Genomic DNA, 21900 nt, shown 5'->3' with positions numbered 1-21900 from the left:
TGTATAAATATCTCAAAACAAGCTATTTTTCTTCAACGAAGTGACAAAGTGACTCACGAAAGTGGATTATTTATTAGAGGACTTTGTCGCCGATTTGACCGTTTTATCGCTGCAGAATGAACACGAACGAACAGCTGTTACTCAGAAGGCATTTCATAGTAAGTCTAAGTTTTTATTCCCAGCTCGTGCTCGATGAGCTTTCACGGCGGTTACACAATGGCTAAGAGCAATGTTTATTGATATTCATGATATTCTCTTTGTGGTGGGCTTTGGGTTCCTTTGTGTTTGGGGGTGGGGTAATTGTTTGCGAGGAGGTTGTAGGTTGTATATCAGGACAATTGAGAGGATTGTGGTTTTTTTATGTGTATATGTAGTGTTTACATTTACTGTAACTGTTGATCAGTATACAATTTATTTATTTTGGGTGGAATCACTGAAAATAGACGGGGGGGGGGGGGGGGGGGGGTTGTGAATGAAGGCCAAGCATTTTCCTTCTTTTACCAATTAGGGCAACCTCTGATTTACATGTCTATACTTATAATTAATTCACATTATCAGTAACTTTGTGTATAGCAGAGGATCCCTCAGGGTCGTATCTTTGATTAGAGCCTCATTGATTACTGTATGTTTAAGCATTGAGGAGTTACAGCCATTTGAAGTCTGCATATCAAAGGCTGCTAACATGTGAGACCACGCCTGGACATTAGCACACAAAAACCTTTACAAAACAGCAAGTTTTTGTGCTATCTTGATGAAATTTGAAATACACAGTAAAAAGACTTCATTCTACAGCTTCATTATATTTTCCAGTCCATACCTTCTACACTCAGTGTGAAGTTACATAAAAACAAACAGGAAAAATCTAGGGTACACCCTTTACAGGTTGCCAGCCTGTTGCAGGGCTAACACAGAGAGACAGACAACCATCCACACTCACATTCACACCTATGGGCAATTTAGAGTAGCCAATTAACCTAACCCCAGTAAGTGCATGGGGTTAGGTTAATTGACCATAGGTGCGTTTATAACACACTTGTAAAAACTGTAAAATATTTTTGTATTTAAAAAAGAATAATAATAGAGAATAATAATAAATGAGACCCACAGGAACCGATGATAGCACATACAGCTATTGCATATATTTGATTCAGTTTTTAGATCCGAACAGCATCCTCTAAAAACAACAAATGAAAAAAACATTTGCTGAGATATGAATTGTATTTGTGTGTGATTTTTGTGTAGGGTTTGTAGTTCACTTTGCATTATTTTGAGTATTTTAATTTAAAATAGAAAAAGACAATGAATTATCGTTTGGTACCAAATTTCATCGCGGTAGATGAAAAATTGAATGATAAGAGAGGGATGTTTTTTAATGTTTGGAAATTTGAGTGACCTTGACCTTTGACCTTGAAAATGTTGGGCCCCTGAGGAATATTTCATCAGTTTAGAGAGTTTCATCAGTTTTGAACCAAAACTGATGAAACTTTATATTGCTGACAGACAGACAAACATCACCTCCTTCCACCTGTCAGTGGGTGAGGTCATAAATATTTCAAGACAAAAAAATACCCTCAGAAATAGTTTTTTAGAACTGAAATCCTTTTTAGTGCACGCAGTACTTTATTACCCTGACTGTGTTCTGTGTGTACAGGTGCACGTACCTGCAATACTTTCTTCGTGTTCTGTAAAAGCTGCAGGTCGATCCAACCGGGAAAGCTACGAGTTCGCTGCCGAAGCTGCAAACAGACGACGCTGACGCTCAGCAGGGTGGGAGACAGTACCTGTATAAGTACTTATACTAGCACCTGTGTGTGACCACAGGGGGTGCTGTTTCACTGATGGTCTGTGTTTCAGGGTCCCTCCTGCTGGGATGACATTCTCCTCCCCAGTCATATCCATGGCATCTGTCAGTCAGAAGGTTGTCAAGGCCACGAAGCGGTAAGGGGGCAGGGCTTCTATCAAATGAGTGATCAATAAATCTGTATTTCCTGTTGTAGTGATGAAATTAATGATCAATTAGTCAGAAAATAATCAGCAGAATAATTTACAATTATCACTAGGAGGAGCTCAGAGATTAACATATCAAGAAATATTTGTAAAATATTCATCAGCTGTTAGAACACAATGTGTAAAACTGAGGAGTAACTTATATACCCGAGGAGGGTGGGTGTGACACTGAGGGGCGGAGACAAGGGGCAGGGCCAAACTTTAGTTTTTCTGGGAACTATTCCTCCCTGTGCTTGTTTCCACATGGACATGTTTAACAGAAAACCTAATTATCTGATGAGCTGTGTGTGTGTGTGTGTGTCTGTAGGAGTTCTACATGAAGTGTGCGTCCCACCCCACATCAGATAACGACCTCTCCGTGGCCCTCGACCTGATCATGACCAACACCAGAAGTGTTCCCTGCATTGCCTGCACTGATGTCCTGTAACGCATGCATGCACGCACACACATACACATACACATACACATACAGTTTGGATGTCAGTCTGCTGTAACCCCGCCCCCTTTGCCTCTCAGGGACGTGGTCCTAGTCTTCGAGTGCTCGGATCGTCATGTGATCTGTCTCGACTGTTTCCGGCATTACTGTCAGACACGACTGAATGAGCGTCAGTTTGTTTACCATCCTGTGATTGGCTACTCGCTGCCATGTGCAGGTGAGAGAGGGCAGGGTCAGTGTAACCTTTACTTCCCATGGAAATACTTTAGAGTAATGCTGTCTGAGAATCTGATTTTATTTTCCTTCAGTGATTGATAGTGATTGATTGCAGACAGGAGCTCATTACAGCTTGCTTTTATTGTGAAATTCTGACAGATTGAGACTGAAACACAGACTCCACCCCATTTTCATCATCATCCTCATCAAAAGTCAGTGTAAACATGTTTCATGTGCTGTGAATGTGTTTGCAGCCGGCTGTGACGACTCTCTGATTAAAGAAGTTCATCATTTCAGGATCCTGGGAGATGAGCAGGTACACACAGTACTTTTACTGCGTATCAAATATAGGCATGCAGTACACACAGTACTTTTACTGTATATCAAATACAGGCATAGTACTTGTACTGTGTATCATGACTGATGTTTCCCCTGAGGGAAATATTCTGAAGTTTGTAAACACTGAACTAGAAAAAAATTGATTCTGAAGACAAAATGCGAAATAACAAAAACAACCAAAACAAAATAAATAACACAAATATCACTTAAAGGTAAAATGTGATGAAACGATGATCCACCTGTACTGAGCGCACAGAGACAGATGTGAAAAACACAAGCTCAGCAGAAAACAGAAAACTTCTGAACAAAGTGACCCAGTGAGAGACCTCAGCCTTTATCCTGGCAAAGTGAACACAAAGCAGAAACCGTGGCAGCAATAACAACTAAATCCAAGAAAATGTCAAAAATAAGAAGCACTCAGAGTGCAAACCTCCACCAAGGAGGCTCATCTCTGCATAGGATTTCCTGTTAAAGGAATAGTATTGTAGTTCGTAGATATTTGTTTGGTTTTCTTCGTTCTTTTTAAACATACTTTAACAAGTTTATTGAGCAGTAAAAACAAAGTTCAGGCTTTTGTTATTAGCCCTGTAGACACCCATTTTAATATACTTGACACCATTTTGAGCATAATTCTTTTTTATTTATGTGGATTCATTCTGTTTCTCACAACAACACTTTATTTAAAAATAAAACACATTTTGGGGCAAATTTTTAAAAAAAGTGAAATTTAAAAGTGAGGTCAGAGGTCAAATGTGACATATTTGGATGCAAACTATAAAATGATATTTAGAATCTCCAAATACCAGCATCATTTCCTCAGTCCTGCCAATACAAACAAAGGCAGCAGAATTTAAAACAGAGTTTTAAAGATATGACATTTTATGATTTTATGATTATATTTAGACTCCCCATATATCATTCCCTATATGCCTGTATGCTGTCAATACAAACAATGTCAGTGAGAAACAGTTTTAAACAGTTCTATATAGCATTATTATCACTGTGACCTTCAGATCAATCTATTGACCTTGAAAGAGACATCAGAAGTAAAAACCCACAGTGGTCACAGCAATAACTTGAAACTGACGAATGTCATAATAAATAATAAAAATAAAAATTTACTGAAAATTAACTCATGAAAATGAGACATTAGTTTGAAATGTGGTTCAACAGAATTATTTTACAAAACAAACTAATGCTTCATTGTGGTGGAGGGGTTTGTGTGTACCAGTGATCCCAGGAGCTATGTTGTCCAAGGGGCTTTTGCCCCCTGGTAACATCTCCCAAGGGAAATTGGTCCTGGGTGAGGGGACAGACAAAGAGCAATTCTATTGACCCTTGTGAAAGAGCCATCAAGGGAACAGTTTACCCTGCCCAGGATAGGGTTACCAAGGCCCACCTTGGAGCCAGGCCTGGGGAGGGAGTTCAAGGGAGAGTCCCTGGTGGCCAGGCATTCGCCCATGGGGCCTGGCTGGGCACAAACCTCCTGTAGGCCCACCACCTGCAGGAGGAGTTGTAGGGGTTGGGTGCAATGTGTGTCAGGTGGCAGCCAAGGCCCTGGCAGACCAATCTCTGGTTATCAAGGCTGGCTACTGTGACATGGAACATCACCCCTCTGGTGGGGAAGGAGCCTGAGGTAGTGCAGGAGGTTGAAAGATGCTGGCTAGATATAGTTGGGCTCACCTTAACACACAGCCTGAGCTCTGAAACCAGAATCCTGGAGAGGGGCTGGAGTTTGTGAGAGGTGGCGAGTTGGGGTGGGTATTTTTGTATCCCCTTGGCTTAGTGCCTGCACTTCTGAGTTTTCACCAGTGGATAAGACTGTCCTGACTGTAGTTTGTGCTTATGCACCAAATTACAGTTCAGAATACCCAGCCTTCTTGGTGTCGCAGAGTGGGGTGCTCAGGGGTGCTCCATCCGGTGACTCCATTGTCCTCCCTGCTGGGAGTCCTGAGGGATGTGATTGGGTGGAATGGCCTGCCTGATCTAAACTGGTGTTCTGTTATTGGACTCTGTGGAAACCACAATTTATCCATAATGAACATCATGTTAGAACATAAGGATATCCATAAGTGCTCATAGTGCCAGGAAACCCTAGGTTGCAAGTCAATAATTGATTTTGTAATCATATTATCAGATCTGCGGCCGTATGTTCTGGACACCTGGGTGAAGAGTGGAGCTAAGCTGTCAACTGATCACCTGGTGGCGAGTTGGATCAGGTGGCGGGGAAGGATGCTGGACAGACCTAGTGCACCTAAACGTATAGTGAGGGTGCACTGGAAAAGCCTAGCAGAAGCCCCAGTCCACGAGATCTTCAACTTCCACCTCTGGCAAACTTTGACAGCATTCCATGGGAGGCTCCCATTCTACTTTTTTTTTTTTAATTTATTTTTTTGTATTTTCAGTGAAAGAAATCAAACACATCTCAACATACAACCATCAACAAAGGAAGCATACCATCCATTGCAAATCAAAGTTTTGAGTCCTGAACTATATTCTTAAAGAAAGTCCATCCGAAGAGGTTTCACGTACTCAGTCCACTTGGTCCAGATTTCATAGAATCTGTCTTTTTGCATCCTGAGGGAGAAATACAACTTTTCCATGACATATATATCGTGTAATATGTTTATCCAGTCTTCAAAGGTAAGGGGCTCCACTTTCCACCATTTTCTTGTGACAGCTTTCTTTCTTGCGACAAGTAGCATATTCAGTAGTCTTTTATCTCCATTGCTCCATTTGGACACAGGTACATCACCCAGGTACATTGTTTCACATTTGAGGGGAATTTTAGCCCCAAATATATTATTAACATGTTCACCTATTTCTTTCCAGTAGCTGGTTATAACCTGACAGTCTCAGAAGATGTGGTAGTGGTTAGCCCCCTTGGTCCCACACTGTCTCCAACATGCGTCTCCGCTACCTAGGTGGCATTTTTGGATAGGGGTGATAAAATATCTAATTATGTTCCTCCAACTGAATTCTCGCCATGTGTTAGACCCCGTTGTTGTCCATTGTAGTTGGCATATTTTAGTCCAACTTTCCTTGGAGATAGTCATATTTCCCTCATTTTCCCACTTTTTCTTTATACTTTCAGTGCTGTCATGTTTGCTTTGCTGGATTCCTTTGTATAGCCTAGATATAATGTTGTTATGTGGTTTGAGCTCAAGGATAGAAATATCTGCAGAAAGCCTGGCTCCGTCTTTTCAAAGATTACTTTCAAGTTATGATTGAAATGGTGTCTCACTTGCAAATATCTATAAAGGTCATTCTGTGCTAAACCATGTTTTTTCTGTAGGGTCTCAAAGCTTGAAAAAAAACCCTTTGCGGATGAAAGAGAAATAGGTTGTTAATCCTTTTGGTATCCATCTTTTAAAACCATCGTCCTGTGTATTGGGTGCAAACTATCCAACGATCCAAGATGGCGCCGCGAATGGATGCCCTGGTACTTCGGTGCGCTCTGTTTTGTTTGTTTTTGTGCGTTATTTCTGTGTCTGGACACTCTTCTGGGTATTCTTACACCAGAGAAGAGCTTTTCAACATTAGGTCCACAACACCTTCGGATTTATTTCCTGTTTTTGTCGCATCTGCGGCGGATTTATTACACACTCTGGCCCAGAAAGTGAGACGCCGAAAGAGAGGGAAGCGCGCTGGCGTCCTTGTGAGGCTAAGGAGACGTGGATTACGCACAGCCTTACCTGGGATTTTCCTCTCCAACGTGCGTTCACTTAGGAACAAAATGGACGAACTGATACTGATGAGGAGCATGAATAGAGACTTTTCCATATCCTGTGTGTTATGCTTCACGGAGTCATGGCTGTGTGAGGAGATACCGGACTGCGCGCTCCAGTTGGAGGGATTTCATCTCCTCCGCGCAGACCGGCAAGCTGCGCTTTCCGGCAAGGCTACAGGTGGAGGAGTCTGCTTCTACATAAACAGTGGCTGGTGTACGGATGTGACAGAGATTGCTAAGCACTGCTCTCCCTCACTGGAATATCTTTTCATTCACTGTAAACCGTTTTACTCTCCGCGGGAGTTCGCTTCATTCATACTGGCTGCTGTTTACATCCCGCCGGACGCGGACGTGCACGAGGCCCAGTGCGCGCTCACAGAGCAGATTCTGTGCATGGAGCGGACATACCCGGACTCTCTTATCATCGTACTTGGGGACTTTAATAAAGCCAGCCTGAGACAGGAACTTCCCAAATATAAACAATATATCACATGTCCGACCAGAGAGGAGAAGACACTAGACCACTGCTACAGCACGATAAGCGGGGCTTATCACGCAGTGCCCCGCGCTGCACTCGGCCTCTCTGACCACGACATGATCCACCTGATCCCCGCGTACAGACAGAGGCTGAAGCTCTCAAAACCTGTGGTGAGGACAACAAAGCAGTGGACCCGTGAGGCTGTGGAGGAGCTCCGCACATGCTTCGAAACTACAGACTGGGACTCAATGAGGGCTGCCTGTGACAGTCTGGATGACTACACGGACACTGTAACCTCGTATATCCACTTCTGCGAGGACAGCATTGTGCCATCACGCACCAGGGTGAGTTATAACAGTGACAAACCCTGGTTTACTCCCAAACTGAAGCAGCTGTGGATAGAGAAGAGGGAGGCTTTTAAAAGTGGGGACAAAGACTGCTACAAAGAGGCCAAGTACAGGTTTAGCAAGGAAGTGGCCACTGCTAGATCACATCACTCTGAGAATATACAGCAGCAGATCTCAGAGAACGACGCGGCCTCTGTATGGAAAAGCTTTAGGCAGATTACCAACTACAAGCCTAAAACCCCCCACTCCACAGACGACCTACAAACTGCAAATAGACTGAACGAGTTCTATTGTCGTTTTGATGGTCAGTTCAGCAGCCTTCACACCTCCACCAGTCCCAACTACAATACAGCCAACACAAATATTCACCCCCCAACCTCCCCCACTCCCCACACCTCAGAGAAGCCCACATCATCAAGGACTCCCACCCCAGAGTCCCCCTCCTCCCCCACCCCCACAGTCTTTTGTATTCAGGAGGACCAGGTGCTAAAGCAGTTCAGGAGTGTCAAAGCTCGCAAAGCTCCAGGTCCAGATGGTGTCTCACCTGCCACACTGAGACACTGTGCTAACGAGCTTGCCCCATTGTTCACGAACATCTTCAACTCCTCACTGGAGGCTTGCCACGTGCCTGTCTGCTTTAAAACCGCTACCATTGTTCCTGTCCCCAAGAAGCCAAGGATCACTGGACTAAATGACTACAGACCTGTGGCACTGACTTCTGTGGTCATGAAGTCATTTGAGCGTCTGGTGCTGTCCCACCTCAAGTCCCTCACAGCCCCCCTTCTGGACCCCCTGCAGTTTGCCTACAGAGCCAACAGGTCTGTGGACGACGCCATCAACCTGACTCTGCACTTCATCCTACAGCATCTGGACTCCCAGGGAACCTACGCCAGGATCCTGTTTGTGGACTTCAGCTCTGCCTTCAACACCATCATCCCTGATCTCCTCCAAGACAAGCTGTCCCAGATGAACGTGCCAGATCCCATCTGCAGGTGGATCATTGACTTCCTGATGAACAGGAAGCAGCACGTGAGGCTGGGGAAGAATGTCTCGGACTCCCGGACCATCAGCACTGGCACTCCTCAGGGCTGTGTCCTCTCTCCTCTGCTCTTCTCCCTGTATACCAACTGCTGCACCTCTGACCACCAGTCTGTCAAGCTTATTAAGTTTGCAGACGACATGACTCTCATCGGACTCATCTCAGACGGGGACGAGTCGGCCTACAGGATGGAGGTCAAACGTCTGGTGTCCTGGTGCAGCCACAATAACCTGGTACTGAACGCCCAGAAGACAGTGGAGATTATAGTGGACTTTAGGAAGCACACAGCCCCTCTACCCTCCATCATCCTGACTGACACCCCCATCACCACAGTGGACTCTTTTCGCTTCCTGGGAACTACCATCACCCGGGACCTCAAGTGGGAGCCCACCATCACCTCTGTCGTCAAAAAGGCCCAGCAGAGGATGTACTTCCTGCGGCAGTTGAAGAAATTCAACTTGCCAGCAAGGACCATGGTGCAGTTCTATACTGCCATCATTGAGTCCATCCTTACCTCCTCCATCACTGTGTGGTACGCTGGAGCCACCACTAGGGACAAACAGAGACTACAGCGCGTTGTGCACTCTGCTGAGAAGGTGATTGGCTGTAACCTCCCATCTCTCCAGGACCTGTACACCTCCAGGACACTGGGGCGTGCAGGTCGGATCACAGCCGACCACTCTCACCCTGGGCACAGACTTTTTGACCCTCTCCCCTCAGGCAGGAGGCTACGGTCCATACGGACCAGAACCTCCCGCCATAAGAACAGTTTCTTCCCCTCTGCTGTTGGACTCATGAACAATTACCCTAAGACTGTTACCACCACCCTCCACAAACGCTGATGACCCTATGTCTATGCACCTGTCTGATTGCACTGATGTACATATTAGTGGAATATAGTTTACATTCTTTTATCTTTTAATTAGTCTCTGCACTGTATATTTTGTAAGCTCTAATATCTCTGTATATTTGCAATTTGTATACTTGTATATTGTCTTATAGTTTTTATACTTATTTTTTTTTTTTTTTCTGTAAGCACGAAGTACCGCAGCAATTTCCTAATGCTGTGAACCTGTTCACCCATATGGCAATAAAAACCTTCTGATTCTGATTCTGATTCTGAAACTCAGAATCGTAAGCACACCACCTCAAAATTTTTGAGAGATCACCTAGTTTACACTTTTTGACTGATTTATTCCATGAATTTTGTAGGGAGTCAAATATGAAATCCTCCACAAGCGTTGTGGTCTTTTGCAGTTTGATATCTGTCAATATTGCCATATTTGGAAATTTTAACACCTTGACTTCTATTTCCTTCCATCCCGCAGAGTAGGAAGGGGAATTCAGACAGACTAGGGGTTTAAGCTGGGCAGCTAGATAGTATTCCTTAAGGCATGGGAGGCCCATACCGCCTTTTTCTTTTAGCATTTGAAGTGTTTTGTATTTAATCCTTGCCCTTTTATGCTGCCATAAATATTTTGCTATCAACCTGTCCCATTCATCAAAATGTTTTGGAGGTATTTTAATTGGTAAGCACTGAAAGAGGTAAAGCATTCGAGGAAGGATATTCATTCTTATGGATTCAACTCGGGAGTATAGATTTAAGAAGGGAACAGAATTCCATCTTTGTAAGTCAGATTTTATTTTGTGGGTCAAGGGTCCGTAATTGGCCTCGAATAATTTAGATAGGTCTTTTGTCAGGATTACTCCTAAGTACTTAATGTGTTTTGAGTCCCACTTCCAATTGTACTTATTCCTTATTTCAGTTGTCGGGTTATAGTTTAGGCTTAATATCTGGGTTTTGTTAATGTTAATTTTGTATCCAGAGAGTGATCCATATTCCTCTAGTCCTGTCATTACTCTGGGGAGTGTCTGGTTGGGCTGTGTTACATACATCAGCACATCATCTGCAAACAAGGCCAATTTATGTTCACCTGATGCCATTGTAGCCCCTTTAATATCGGGCCTTTGTCTGATCCATTGAGCCAATGGCTCTAAGAATAGGGCAAACAGGAGTGGAGAAGCACCGCAGCCTTGTCTTGTTCCTCTCTGTAAGGTAAAAGCATTCATCAGATCTGCATTTACTTTAACCCTTGCTGTGGGTTTACTGTACAGAGCGGCAAAAGTGTCAACTATGTTGCGGTGGAAGCCGAATTTTGATAAAACTTTATATAAGAAGGCCCAGCGTACCGAATCAAAAGCTTTTTCAGCATCCAAGCTCAGGAGTACAATCTCCAGATTGTTTTGTTTAGCGTGTTTCATAATGTGCAGTCCCATTCTACTTTTAAGTATCCTAGGAACTGACAGCTAAGTGCTCTATTGGGGTGATACTGTACTATGAGTTCTTTAAGATAAGATGGGACCTGATTATTATTATATATAAGATTTGTAGGGCTGAGTACAAGAACTTCAGTTTTATCTGAATTTAGAAGCAGGAAATTAGAGGTCATCCAGGACTTCATGTCTTTAAGACATTCCTGCAGTTTAACTAATTGTCATCTGGCTTCATTGATAGGTAAAGCTGAGTATCATCTGCATAACAATGAAAATGTATGCAATGCTTTCTAATAATACTGCCTAAGGGAAGCATGTATAATGTAAATAGAATTGGCCGTAGCACAGAACCCTGTGGAACTCATTAATTAACCTTAGTGTACAAAGACAACCTCCCTAAAAGAACAAATTGGAGTCTATGAGATAAATATGATTCAAACCACTGCAGTGCAGTACCTTTAATACCTATAGCAAGCTCTAATCTCTGTAATAAAATGTTATGGTCAACAGTATCAAAGCTGCACTGAGGTCCAACAGGACAAGAACAGAGATGAGTCCACTGTCAGAGGCTCTAAGAAGATCATTTGTAACCTTCACTAATGCTGTTTCTGTACTGTGATGAATTCTGAAACCTGACTGAAACTCTTCAATAAACCGTTCCTCTGCAGATGATCAGTGAGCTGTTTTACAACTACTCTTTCAAGAATCTTTGAGAGAAAAGGAAGGTTGGAGATTGGCCTATAATTAGCTAAGACAGCTGGGTCAGTGATGGCTTTTTAATCAATGGTTTAATTACAGCCACCTTGAAGGCCTGTGGTACATAGTCGATTAACAAAGATAGATTGATCATATATAAGATTGGACTATTAATTAATGGTAGGACTTTTTTGAGCTGTCTAGTAGGAATGGGGTCTAATAGACATGTTGATGGTTACCTATTCCTAAGTAACTACTGAAGTTAACTCAGAAAGATCAATCAGAAAGTCTAAACAAATACCAGCAGTGCTGAAAGCAGCTGAACATGAAGAATAATCTTTGAGATGGTTATGAATCATTTTTTCTCTAATGTCTAAAATGTTATTTGTAAAGAAATCCATGAAGTCACTACTAGTTAACGTGAAAGGAATACTCCTCTCTACAGAGCTCTGACTCTTTGTCAGCCTGGCTACAGTGCTGAAAACAAACCTGGGGTTGTTCTTATTTTCTTCAATTAATGATGAGTAGTAAGATGTCCTAGCTTTATGGATGGCTTTTTTTTTATAGATATATAAATATATCTATAATTTTATGATTTTATATAGCTTTTTCCAGGCTAAATGAACATCTTCTAAATTAGTGAGACCCCATTCCCTCTCCAGCTTATGGGTTATCCGTTTTAAGCTTTGCGTTTGTGAATTATACCACGGAGTCAGGCACTTTTGATTTGAGGCTTTCCTTTTCAGAGGAGCCACAGTATCCAAAGTTATACGCAGTGAGGATGTAAAACTATTGACGAGATAATCGACCTCACTGGGAGCAGAGTTTAGGTAGCTGCTCTGCACTGTTTTGGCACATGGCACTGAAGAGCATAATAATGAAGGAATTAGATCCTTAAACTTAGTTACAGCACTTTCACAAAGACTTCTACTGTAATAAAACTTATTCCCCACAGCTGTGTAATCCATTAAAGTAAGGACAAGATCCAGAGTATGATTAAAGTGGTGGGTGGGCTCCTTTACATTTTGAGAGAAGCCAATTGAATCTAACAATAGATTAAATGCAGTGTCGAGGCTGTCATTTTCAGCATCTACATGGATGTTAAAATCACAGGTTGCTCTATCGGAAGATGGCGCCGGTGTGTATGGCTTGCCGTCTGTCACTACCTTGTCTGTTTGCGTTGGTGTTATTATCGACGCTTGTTTTTCAAAATGTTTATATCAGCACTCTACTAGTCTACGATCGCCAAACTCTTCTGGATCTTCGACCCCTGGCAGAGACAAAATTTATGTATGGTAACCAAGAAACTTTGCCTCCGGTTCTGTCGGAGGTTCCCGAATACCTTCTCTGCGCTCTGGCCCCTTCCCGAAGAAAGCGCCACCGTTCATGTGGGAGACGGAGCGGGAGGCTGGTAAAGTTGAAGGCCTGCTTATCGCAGTATGGTGAGGCGACTGTAAGAAGTTTGTTCTGGTGCTCTCGAGAACCTGTCTACACCTGGTTAGTGCCTGTAGCTGGCTCAGAGGATCTGTTGCAGCGGTCGCGGCCTCACCATTTTTCCTCGTGTCGCTCCAAGCAGCAGGGAGTGGATTTGAGGAATCTCCGGGCTCTCCGTCGGGATGTTTGCAGCACTAGCGACCCAGCCCTGCCGGTTCCTGTTAGGATTGGCTTGATAAATGCTAGATCCCTTTCAAATAAAACTTTTATCCTTAAGGATTTCTTCACTTCAAATGGATTGGATTTCCTTTGTGTGACGGAGACCTGGGTGAATGTTGGTGACTTCAGCGTTTTCTCAAAACTATTACCGTCTGAGTGTGATTATTTAAACTGTACTCGGACATCAGGCCGTGGAGGAGGGATAGCGACTCTTTTCCGAAACGTGTATAAATGTAAGTCGCTGTCTCCATCGCTTTCTTCCTCCGGCTTTGAACTGAGTCTCTTTGAGCTGGGTCGCTCTCACCCTGTGTTGTGTGCTGTTATTTACAGGCCACCCAGATAGAATAAGGACTTTTTAAATGACTTTTCTGAACTGTTGGCAGATATTATGCCCAAATATTATCAAGTCCTTATTGTTGGAGATTTTAACATACATGTGTGCTGTCCTGACAAACCAATGGTTGCGGACTTTTTAAATTTGATTGATTCTTTTAATTTTATGCAGTGGGTGTCTGGGCCCACACAGGAACGTGGTCATACACTTGACCTCGTTTTATCATATGGGTTGTCTGTTTCCAACTTAGTGATTTGTGAGGCTGTATTTTCAGATCATAAGCCTGTGCTATTTGACATTGTTCTGCCCTGTAACTTAGTTAAACCTCGTGCTTCTGCACGGCGCTGTCGCATTGTAAACCAGCTCACTGCTACTGGCTTTTCTGCTGTTCTTGATCAGAACTGCAGCATCCCTGAGTCTATATCTTCTGATACAGAGATGCTCACTTCTTGGTTTTATTCTGTTTGCCAGTCCATTTTAGATGAAGTGGCCCCACTAAAAACCAGAAAACCTAAGATTAAATTAGAACCCTGGTTAAATGATACGACTCGTGCTGCTTGACGTGAATGCCGAAAAGCCGAGCGAAAGTGGAAAAAAGATTCAAGTGTCGTTCCAAATATTAAAGGACTGTTGGCATCACTACCAGCTAGTGGTGAAAGATGCCAAACGGGAGCACTTGTCTAGCATCATTCTGCGTAACTGTCGCAAGCCTCGTGTATATTTAATATTATTGATAATGTTTTAAACACCCGTCAGTGTACTGGCATTGAGACTTGTGAGAAATTCTGCAATTTTTTTTGTGGATAAGGTGAACAGTGTTAGGGCTCATATATTATCCCCAGCCTTTGACCCCTCAGTCTCTGTTCATCGCTCTACTGCTTTGTACCAGTTTGAGCCTGTCACTCTGTCTTCCTTATGTGAGACTGTTGGCCACCTGAAGCCCTCAGGCTCTCCGACTGACACTATCCCACCTCGACTTTTTAAGGAGGTTATTTCTGTCTGAGGCCCACTTGTCCTGGCTCTCATTAATAGTAGCCTGTCTACTGGCGTGGTTCCTAAAGTTTTTAAATGTGCAACAATTCAACCACTGATCAAAAAACCTGGTCTTGATCCTTTTGTTTTATCCAATTATAGGCCCATTTCTAAGCTTCCTTTTCTGTCTAAAATCCTAGAGAAAGTTGTTTTTAGCCAATTGAAAACCTTCCTAGATGACAATAATATCCTTGAGGTCTTTCAATCTGGCTTTAAACCTCTTCATAGTACTGAATCTGTGTTGCTGAGGGTTTTTAATGATATCCTTTTAGCTACAGATGCAGGAGACTACGTGGTTTTACTTCTCTTAGATTTGACAGCTGCCTTTGACACTGTGGATCATAGTATTTTAATTTCTCGTTTAGAGCAGTATGTGGGTTTCCAAGGCACTGTCTTAGAGTGTCTTAGGTCATATTTGGCTGATAGGTCCTTTTATGTTAACCTAGGCGATTTTAGATCATCCCCTGCTCCTTTGTCGTGTGGAGTGCCACAGGGTTCGATACTCGGACCTCTGTTGTTTTCTTTATATCTACCCCCCCACGGCTCCATCCTTAGAAGGCATAAAATTGCTTTCCATTGCTATGCGGATGATACACAGATTTATATGCCCCTAAATCGCAAGGAAGCCAACTCTGTACAGATTTTAATTAAGTGTCTTGATGACATTAAATCTTGGATGGCTCTAAACTTTCTAAATTTTAATGACAAAAAGACAGATGTGAGTGTTTTTTGCCCTAGTACCACTAGTGGATTTCCTCCCGTGGACCTGGGTCCATTATCACAATATGTAAAGCCGTTTGTCACAAATTTGGGTTTTATGATGGATGAGAGTTTTAAGTTGGAGGGCCAGATCAGTGCAGTGGTGAGATCTAGTTTCTTTCATTTGAGGCAGCTGGTGAAGATAAAAAATATTTTATCAAAAAAACACTTTGAAGTAGTGATCCATGCCTTTATCACAACTAGGCTGGATTATTGCAATGCATTGTATGTTGATGTTAGCCAGTCTTCCCTATCTCGTCTACAGCTGGTTCAAAATGGTGCTGCACGGCTCTTGACGGGATCACGGAGGAGGGAGCGTATTACTCCTGTTTTATCCTCACTGCACTGGCTGCCCGTCCATTTTAGAGTCCATTTTAAAATTCTTTTATTTGTTTTTAAGTCATTACATGGCCTTGCCCCAGCATACTCAGATCAGCTGAACAACTGTACCTTGATGTGCCGAGGACACAGCGGAGGCTCAGAGGAGACAGAGCCTTTGCTGTGGCAGCTCCTGAACTCTGGAATTCACTGCCATTGGGCATTAAACAGGCCTCGTCATTGGCCAATTTTAAATCTGCTCTTAAGACATATCTTTTTCATTTGGCCTTTGACTAGTATGAGCTGCTGTTTTATTTTGTTTTTATTTTACTTACTTATTTTTTAGGATAAACTGTGTATTTTATTGTTTTTATTTATTAATTTTATTCTATTTATGTATGCATTTATTTATTTTTTAATTACCTTTTTAAATTTTATCTTCTCTTGTCCTGATATGTTTTATGTACAGCACTTTGGTCAGTGGTTACTGTTTTTAAAGTGCTTTATAAATAAACTTGGCTTGGCTTGGCTTGGCACCCACTATAATTATTTTATCTGAACTGAGCACTAAATCAGATAAAAAGTCTGAGAAATCAGACAGAAACTCTGAGTAAGGACCAGGTGGACGATAGATAATAACAGATAAAACAGGTTTTTGAGTTTCCCAATTAGGGTGGACAAGAGTAAGAGTCAGGCTTTCAAAAGAATTAAAACTTTGTCTGGGTCTTTGATTAATTAGCTGGAACCAGGTGGATGGTGTTATGGTCGGCAGAGCCCAGAGGTGGGAGAGCTACCGACCTGTATGCATCAGGGACTGACCCAAAGCATTTATCCAGTGTCTTCCCCATGCGAGTGGTGCATGTAATATATTGCTGAAAGCCAAAAGTTCAGAGAGAGACGGCCAAAAGTTCAGTGTTTTTGGTACACAGCTCCTCCCTCACCACAACCGTCGAGCACCAGCGTGTGTTTACATACAGGCAGACGCCGCCGCCATGTTGTTTTCCAGTTAGCGCTCCATCTCTATCCAGCCTCAATGGAGGGGAAAAGCCATCTATATGCAATGTTCTGTCACAATCGCTTTTATTTAACCAGGTCTCCATAAAAGTGAGAATAGATGCAGTCCTGTATTCATGCAGGTGGTGTATGTTTGCTTGAATCTCATCTAATTTGTTTCGGAGTGAGCGCACGTTGGCTAAGATAATGGGGGGAAGCGGTCTTTGTTTACAAGTCTCCTGCTTAAGCCTGACTCTTATTCCACCTTTTTTCTTACCTCTTCTGGTCGTTTTATATTTATGGTGAGTGTAGTTACTGTGATGGGATGAGTCCTTGCGGAGTATTTCCTTGGGAAACGAGTCTGTGTTGATGGCGTGGTTGTTAATGCCAAGCTGCAGCAGGAAGTCTCTGGGGTAAACAATCCGCTGGTCGACAGAGAAATATATTTTGTTGGTGGAAACGATCCTCCGCGAGAGGAGAAAAAGCAGCATGAGTAATGTCCAGGAAAGTCCACAGATATCCATGGCGAAGGAAGAATTCCGGTAGAGTCCTTAGTGGCAGAGAAGCTATCGCTAGCATCAGCGTGTACGCATGGCAGTATGTTTTGTTCTCGTGTCTACAAGTTTTTTTAAAAAAGAGAACAAGAGCGCGTAAGAACTAAGTGAGATATAATATGGAAAACAGAAATAAAAATGCTAAAAAACACTAAAAGATTGCTCTGCGAGCTGACCGGTCACCCACACGAGCAGTGACCCAGAAGTCCAGAACTCGAAGAAGAGTTGTTTTTGTTTTTCTATCTCTCCTAACAAGACCAGGTTTTCCCTAGAAAGTTTCCCAATTATCTATAAAGCCCACATAATTTTTTGGACACCACTCAGCCATAAATTCAAGGAGAACACATGGCCAAACATGTCACTCCTGGTCTGATTGGGAGAAAACTACAGAGTCCGACATTGTTTTTACAAAGTTACACACTGATTCAATATTAACTTTAGTGATCTCTGACTTGCATAACCAGGTGTCATTACTGCCGACATGAATTATTATTTTACCAAATCTAGGTTTAGCCTTAGCCAGAAGTTTCAGATTTCCTTTTACGTTGCCTGCTCTGAAGCAGAATTTGTTCCTCGGCGGGTGTGTTGCCGAGTGGAGAAAAAATGGTTTGAGATTTGAACGGTTTCGCCTATCACTGGGAGTGAGGTCACTGAGGTAGTTAAACAACTCCTTGGTGGCAGGGCCCCTGGGCTGGATGAGAGTTGCCCTGAGTTCCTGAAGGCTTTGGCTGTTGTAGGGCTGTCTTGATTGACACACTTCTGCAACCTTGCGTAGAGATCTGGGGTGGTACCTCTGAATTGGCAGGCTGGGGTGGTGGTTCCCATCTTCAAAAATGTTACAGCTGTTGTGTTGTGTTTTATTTTGTGTATGCGAGGGTATGTTGTGTTTTCTCTCTCTCCCCTCTGCAGGAGCTGTCATCCTTTTTCCAACAATGGGTGTTCCCATTCTCAATTAAGGTCACCCTGTTTAAAGAGGTGGAAATGGGTTGATGGGCTGTTTTTTTTGTTTGTTTTTTTTGGGGGGGGGGGGGGGGGGGGGGGGGGGGGGGGGGGGGGGGCAGTTGAAGCAGTGCTTTGGGCTGTGTGGATGTGTGAAAGTGAAACGCATGATGTTGTGTTAACTCGCTGTGGAGAGTGATTTTTTTCTGTTGGTTGACAATAGATGTGCGCTGGTACTTCCTAACCCCCCTAGAACCATGGGATATAACAAAGAAGGAGGACCGGAGGGTGTGTTCCAACTATCAGGGTATCACACTCCTTAGCCTTCCTGGGAATGTCTATGACAGGGTGCTGGAAAGGAGAGTTCATCTGTTAGTCAAACTTCAGATTCAAGAGGAACAATGCAGTTTTTGTCCTGGTTGCAGAATGCTGGACCTGCTCTATATCCTCTCGAGGATATTCAAGTGTGCGTGGAAGTTTGCCCATCTAGTCTACATATGTTTTGTATACCTGGAGAACACATTCGACTGCATCCCTTGGGGCATCCTGTGGGAGGTGCTGGCCTGTTGTTGTGGGCCATTCAGTCCTTGTACAACCGCAGAGAGAGCTTGGTCTGTATTGACAGCGATAAGTTGGATTCGGTTTCTGTGGGTGCTGGACATCACCAGGGCTGTCCTTTGTCACAGATTCTGTTCATAATTTTTATGGACAGAATTCTTAGGTGTAGCCAAGTGGAGGAAGGCTTCCACCTTGGTGGCTGCAAAATCTCATCTCTGCTCTTTGCAGATGATGCGGTCCTGTTGACTTCATCAGGTGGTGGCCTTCAGCTCGCAGTGGAATGGTTCACAGCTGAGTGTGAAGTGGCAGGAGTTTAAGCATCACTGGGTCTTGTTCATGAGTGACAGGCGAAGGGAGCAGGAGATGTCAGGCAGATTGGGGCTGTGGCTGCACCGATGCGTCATGATAAAGAGAGTGCTGAGCGTGAAAGTGAAGCTGTCAATTGATTAGTCAATCTACTTCCCTAACCTCATCTATGGTTAAGAGCTTAGAGCAGTGACTGAAAGAATGAAATTGCAGATGCAAGTGGCAGAAATGAGCTTCCTTCAAAGGGTGGCTGGCCTCTCACTTAGAGATAGGGTTAAGAGTGCAGTCATTCAGAAGGGGCTCCTGCCCCCACAACCCGGCCCTGGATAAGTAGAAAAAAATAGATGGATGAAACAAACTAATGAAACTGACCACGGACAAAAATGATGGTACCGCTGTAAAGGATATAAATTAAACATAGGGACTTGTTAAACTAAGGTGCCGTTTACACGAAGCCGTTTTCACTGGAAACGGTGTCGTTTTGATGCGTTTCAGCCTTTCGTTTACACGATGGCGTTTCAGAAACGGTCCGCGTTTACACGATGATATGTGAAACGATGGAAACGATGTAGTTCCCATGCCAGGCCACAAGTTGGCGTTGGTTTTCTCTTTGCAAAGTTTGTTTATGCAAGACGCGCATGCGTGGAGTGACACAGTAGGTAGTGCGGCAAATTGTTCATTACTTACAAAACTGCCAATGTGAGAGGTTTTGTGTGGACTGACGATGAGGTTGGATCGCTGCTGCACACAACGCTGAATTACAAAACGGTAAAAACACAAGAAAAGCATAAGAAGCACTCGTGAATCCACGAGTACTGTTTATCAATTTGCGCGTGCGCGAAAAACTGTGGCCGTCGCAACCAAAGTGCGCATGTGCGAGTCGAGCGTTTTCAAATCACCCCGGTTTCAAGTGTTTACACGAGAACGCAAGCCGGTGCGTTTCTGAAAGGCTCCACTCTGGACCCCGTTTCTGAAACACATCGTTTTCACTCTGTTGTCGTGTAAACAGAAGGGCGAAACGCATCAAAACGACGCCGTTTCAAAATGAAAACGGTCTCGTGTAAACGGCACCTAAGGTGTGTCTTGTAATTTGCATCACAGGTGTCTTCTAACTTGTGGTCAGTCTGCCTATTTAAAGGGTGAAAAGTAGTCACTGTGCTATTTGGTATCATGGTGTGTAACACACTGAACATGGACCACAGAAAGCAAAGGAGAGAGCTGTCACAGGGAACGATTATTGACAAGCATCTTAGAGGTAAAGGCTACAATACCATCTGCAAACAGCTTGATGTTCCTGTGACTACAGTTGCACATATTTAGAAGTTTAAGGTTCATGGGACTGTAGACAACCTCCCTGGGTATGGCTACAAGAGGAAAATTCATGAAAAATTGAAGAGATGTAAAATGTGCTGCCCAGAAAGCTTTGTCTCAGTCACAGGTCGTAGGTTCTCCAACAGCTATCACGTTTACAGACAGAATGACACACAGACGCTACCAAAAACATAACTTCCTTGGCTGATGTAAAATAATCTTGTCTCTAAGATTGAAGTTTATTCAGCCAGAAACAAACAGAGCCTGTGAGCATGCTCCACGTGAATCAGGTAAACCACATGAACAGCAGGTGTAGCCATAGTCCCTCTCACTCACCTGTGTGTCCCTTCAGTATGGGCGGTACCTGCAGTATGGTGCTGAGGAGTGTCTGCTGACCATTGGAGGATTGATGTGTCCATCACCTGGCTGTGGGGCAGGGCTTCTTCCACCTGACAACAGCAGGAAGGTGAAGTGTGACCAACAGCTTGGCTGTGGCTTCATCTTTTGCAGAGTCTGCAGGGGGGAGTACCATGAGGGGCCATGTCAGGTGCTGACAGCTCCACCCACAGTGGAAACTGCACAGGTGAGCTGACCAATCACATATAGATTGCATAATGATGATATTGATGAAGAAGTAGTTGTCTGACTCCTCTTTCTCAGGGTTTTGTGGTCAGGGAAGAGGCATCTCTCAGGGGGAGGTGGGAGCAAGCATCTCTGCTCTTCATTGCGGAGTCAACCCGGCGCTGCCCAACATGTTTGGTTCCTGTGGAGAGAAACGGTAAGTGTCAGATATCATATGTGTTGGTTGTCATGTGACATGACTGATTCTCTGTCTCCCCCTGCAGGTGGCTGCATGCACATGCAGTGTCCGCTGTGCAAAGCTGAATGGTGCTGGCTCTGCGGTGTCCCCTGGAACAGGGAGTGTATGGGAAACCACTGGTTCGGATAAACGGGTCACATGACTGCAGAGTTCACCCTGATTGTACAGCTGCTGAACAATCATAAAAAGGACTGATGACTTTCAAATCAAAATCAAATCAAGTCAAAGTTTATTTGTCACATAGGTACAGGGTACAACTAGCAGTAAAATGCTTTGACGACTGCCCTTACATTATAGCACAAGATGACAAACTTGTTTGCAGAAGCTCCTTCACAATAAAAGTCAGATGATGCTGACTGAAACTGATGTTATTGATCTCTGACTCATGATTGATCTGTTTTTAAAACCAACAAAAGGTGGGTGTGTATGTGTGTGTGTGTGTGTACCTGATTGAAGCTCAAAACAAGAGTCAATAGCAGAATAACTAATGAAATTAACTAATGTAAATCAGACATTGCTTTTGAATTTAACAGAATAATTTTAAAAACAAACTAATGAAACTGGCCTGGATAAAAATGATGGTGCCCATAGAATGAAAATACACTGACCATAGGGATGTTTAACTAAGGTGTGTTCTATAATTAGTATCGCAGGTGTCTTCTAACTTGTCAGTCTGCCTGTTTAAAGGGTGAAAAGTTTTCACTGTGCTGTTTGGTATCATTGTGTGTACCACACTGAACATGGACCACAGAAAGCTAAGG

At 43.4% G+C, this 21900-nt stretch overlaps 1 protein-coding gene and 1 long non-coding RNA gene across 2 annotated transcripts in view; both read left to right on the top strand.

Moving 5' to 3' along the window:
* prkn (parkin RBR E3 ubiquitin protein ligase) overlaps nucleotides 1-21505 on the top strand; it is a 52134-nt gene extending 30629 nt beyond the window's left edge. The window contains exons 4-11 of the mRNA XM_030747733.1: nucleotides 1652-1767; nucleotides 1855-1938; nucleotides 2315-2430; nucleotides 2524-2660; nucleotides 2914-2975; nucleotides 20672-20902; nucleotides 20980-21097; nucleotides 21165-21505. Of these exons, the coding sequence (XP_030603593.1) occupies nucleotides 1652-1767; nucleotides 1855-1938; nucleotides 2315-2430; nucleotides 2524-2660; nucleotides 2914-2975; nucleotides 20672-20902; nucleotides 20980-21097; nucleotides 21165-21268 (968 nt within the window). The 3' untranslated portion in view covers nucleotides 21269-21505. The remainder of the gene's footprint in view (nucleotides 1-1651; nucleotides 1768-1854; nucleotides 1939-2314; nucleotides 2431-2523; nucleotides 2661-2913; nucleotides 2976-20671; nucleotides 20903-20979; nucleotides 21098-21164) is intronic.
* Nucleotides 5301-6489, top strand: LOC115793029 (uncharacterized). The gene is made up of 3 exons (XR_004021090.1): nucleotides 5301-5641; nucleotides 5745-5757; nucleotides 6294-6489. It is a non-coding gene; the product is annotated as an uncharacterized LOC115793029 (long non-coding RNA).
* Nucleotides 21506-21900: the final 395 nt, after the last annotated feature.

This window comes from Archocentrus centrarchus, chromosome 15, assembly GCF_007364275.1.
Source record: "Archocentrus centrarchus isolate MPI-CPG fArcCen1 chromosome 15, fArcCen1, whole genome shotgun sequence".
Classification (NCBI taxonomy): Eukaryota; Metazoa; Chordata; class Actinopteri; order Cichliformes; family Cichlidae; genus Archocentrus; species Archocentrus centrarchus.
The sequence above is the reverse complement of the archived record's forward strand: the minus strand, read 5'-3'. Positions and strand labels throughout refer to the sequence as shown.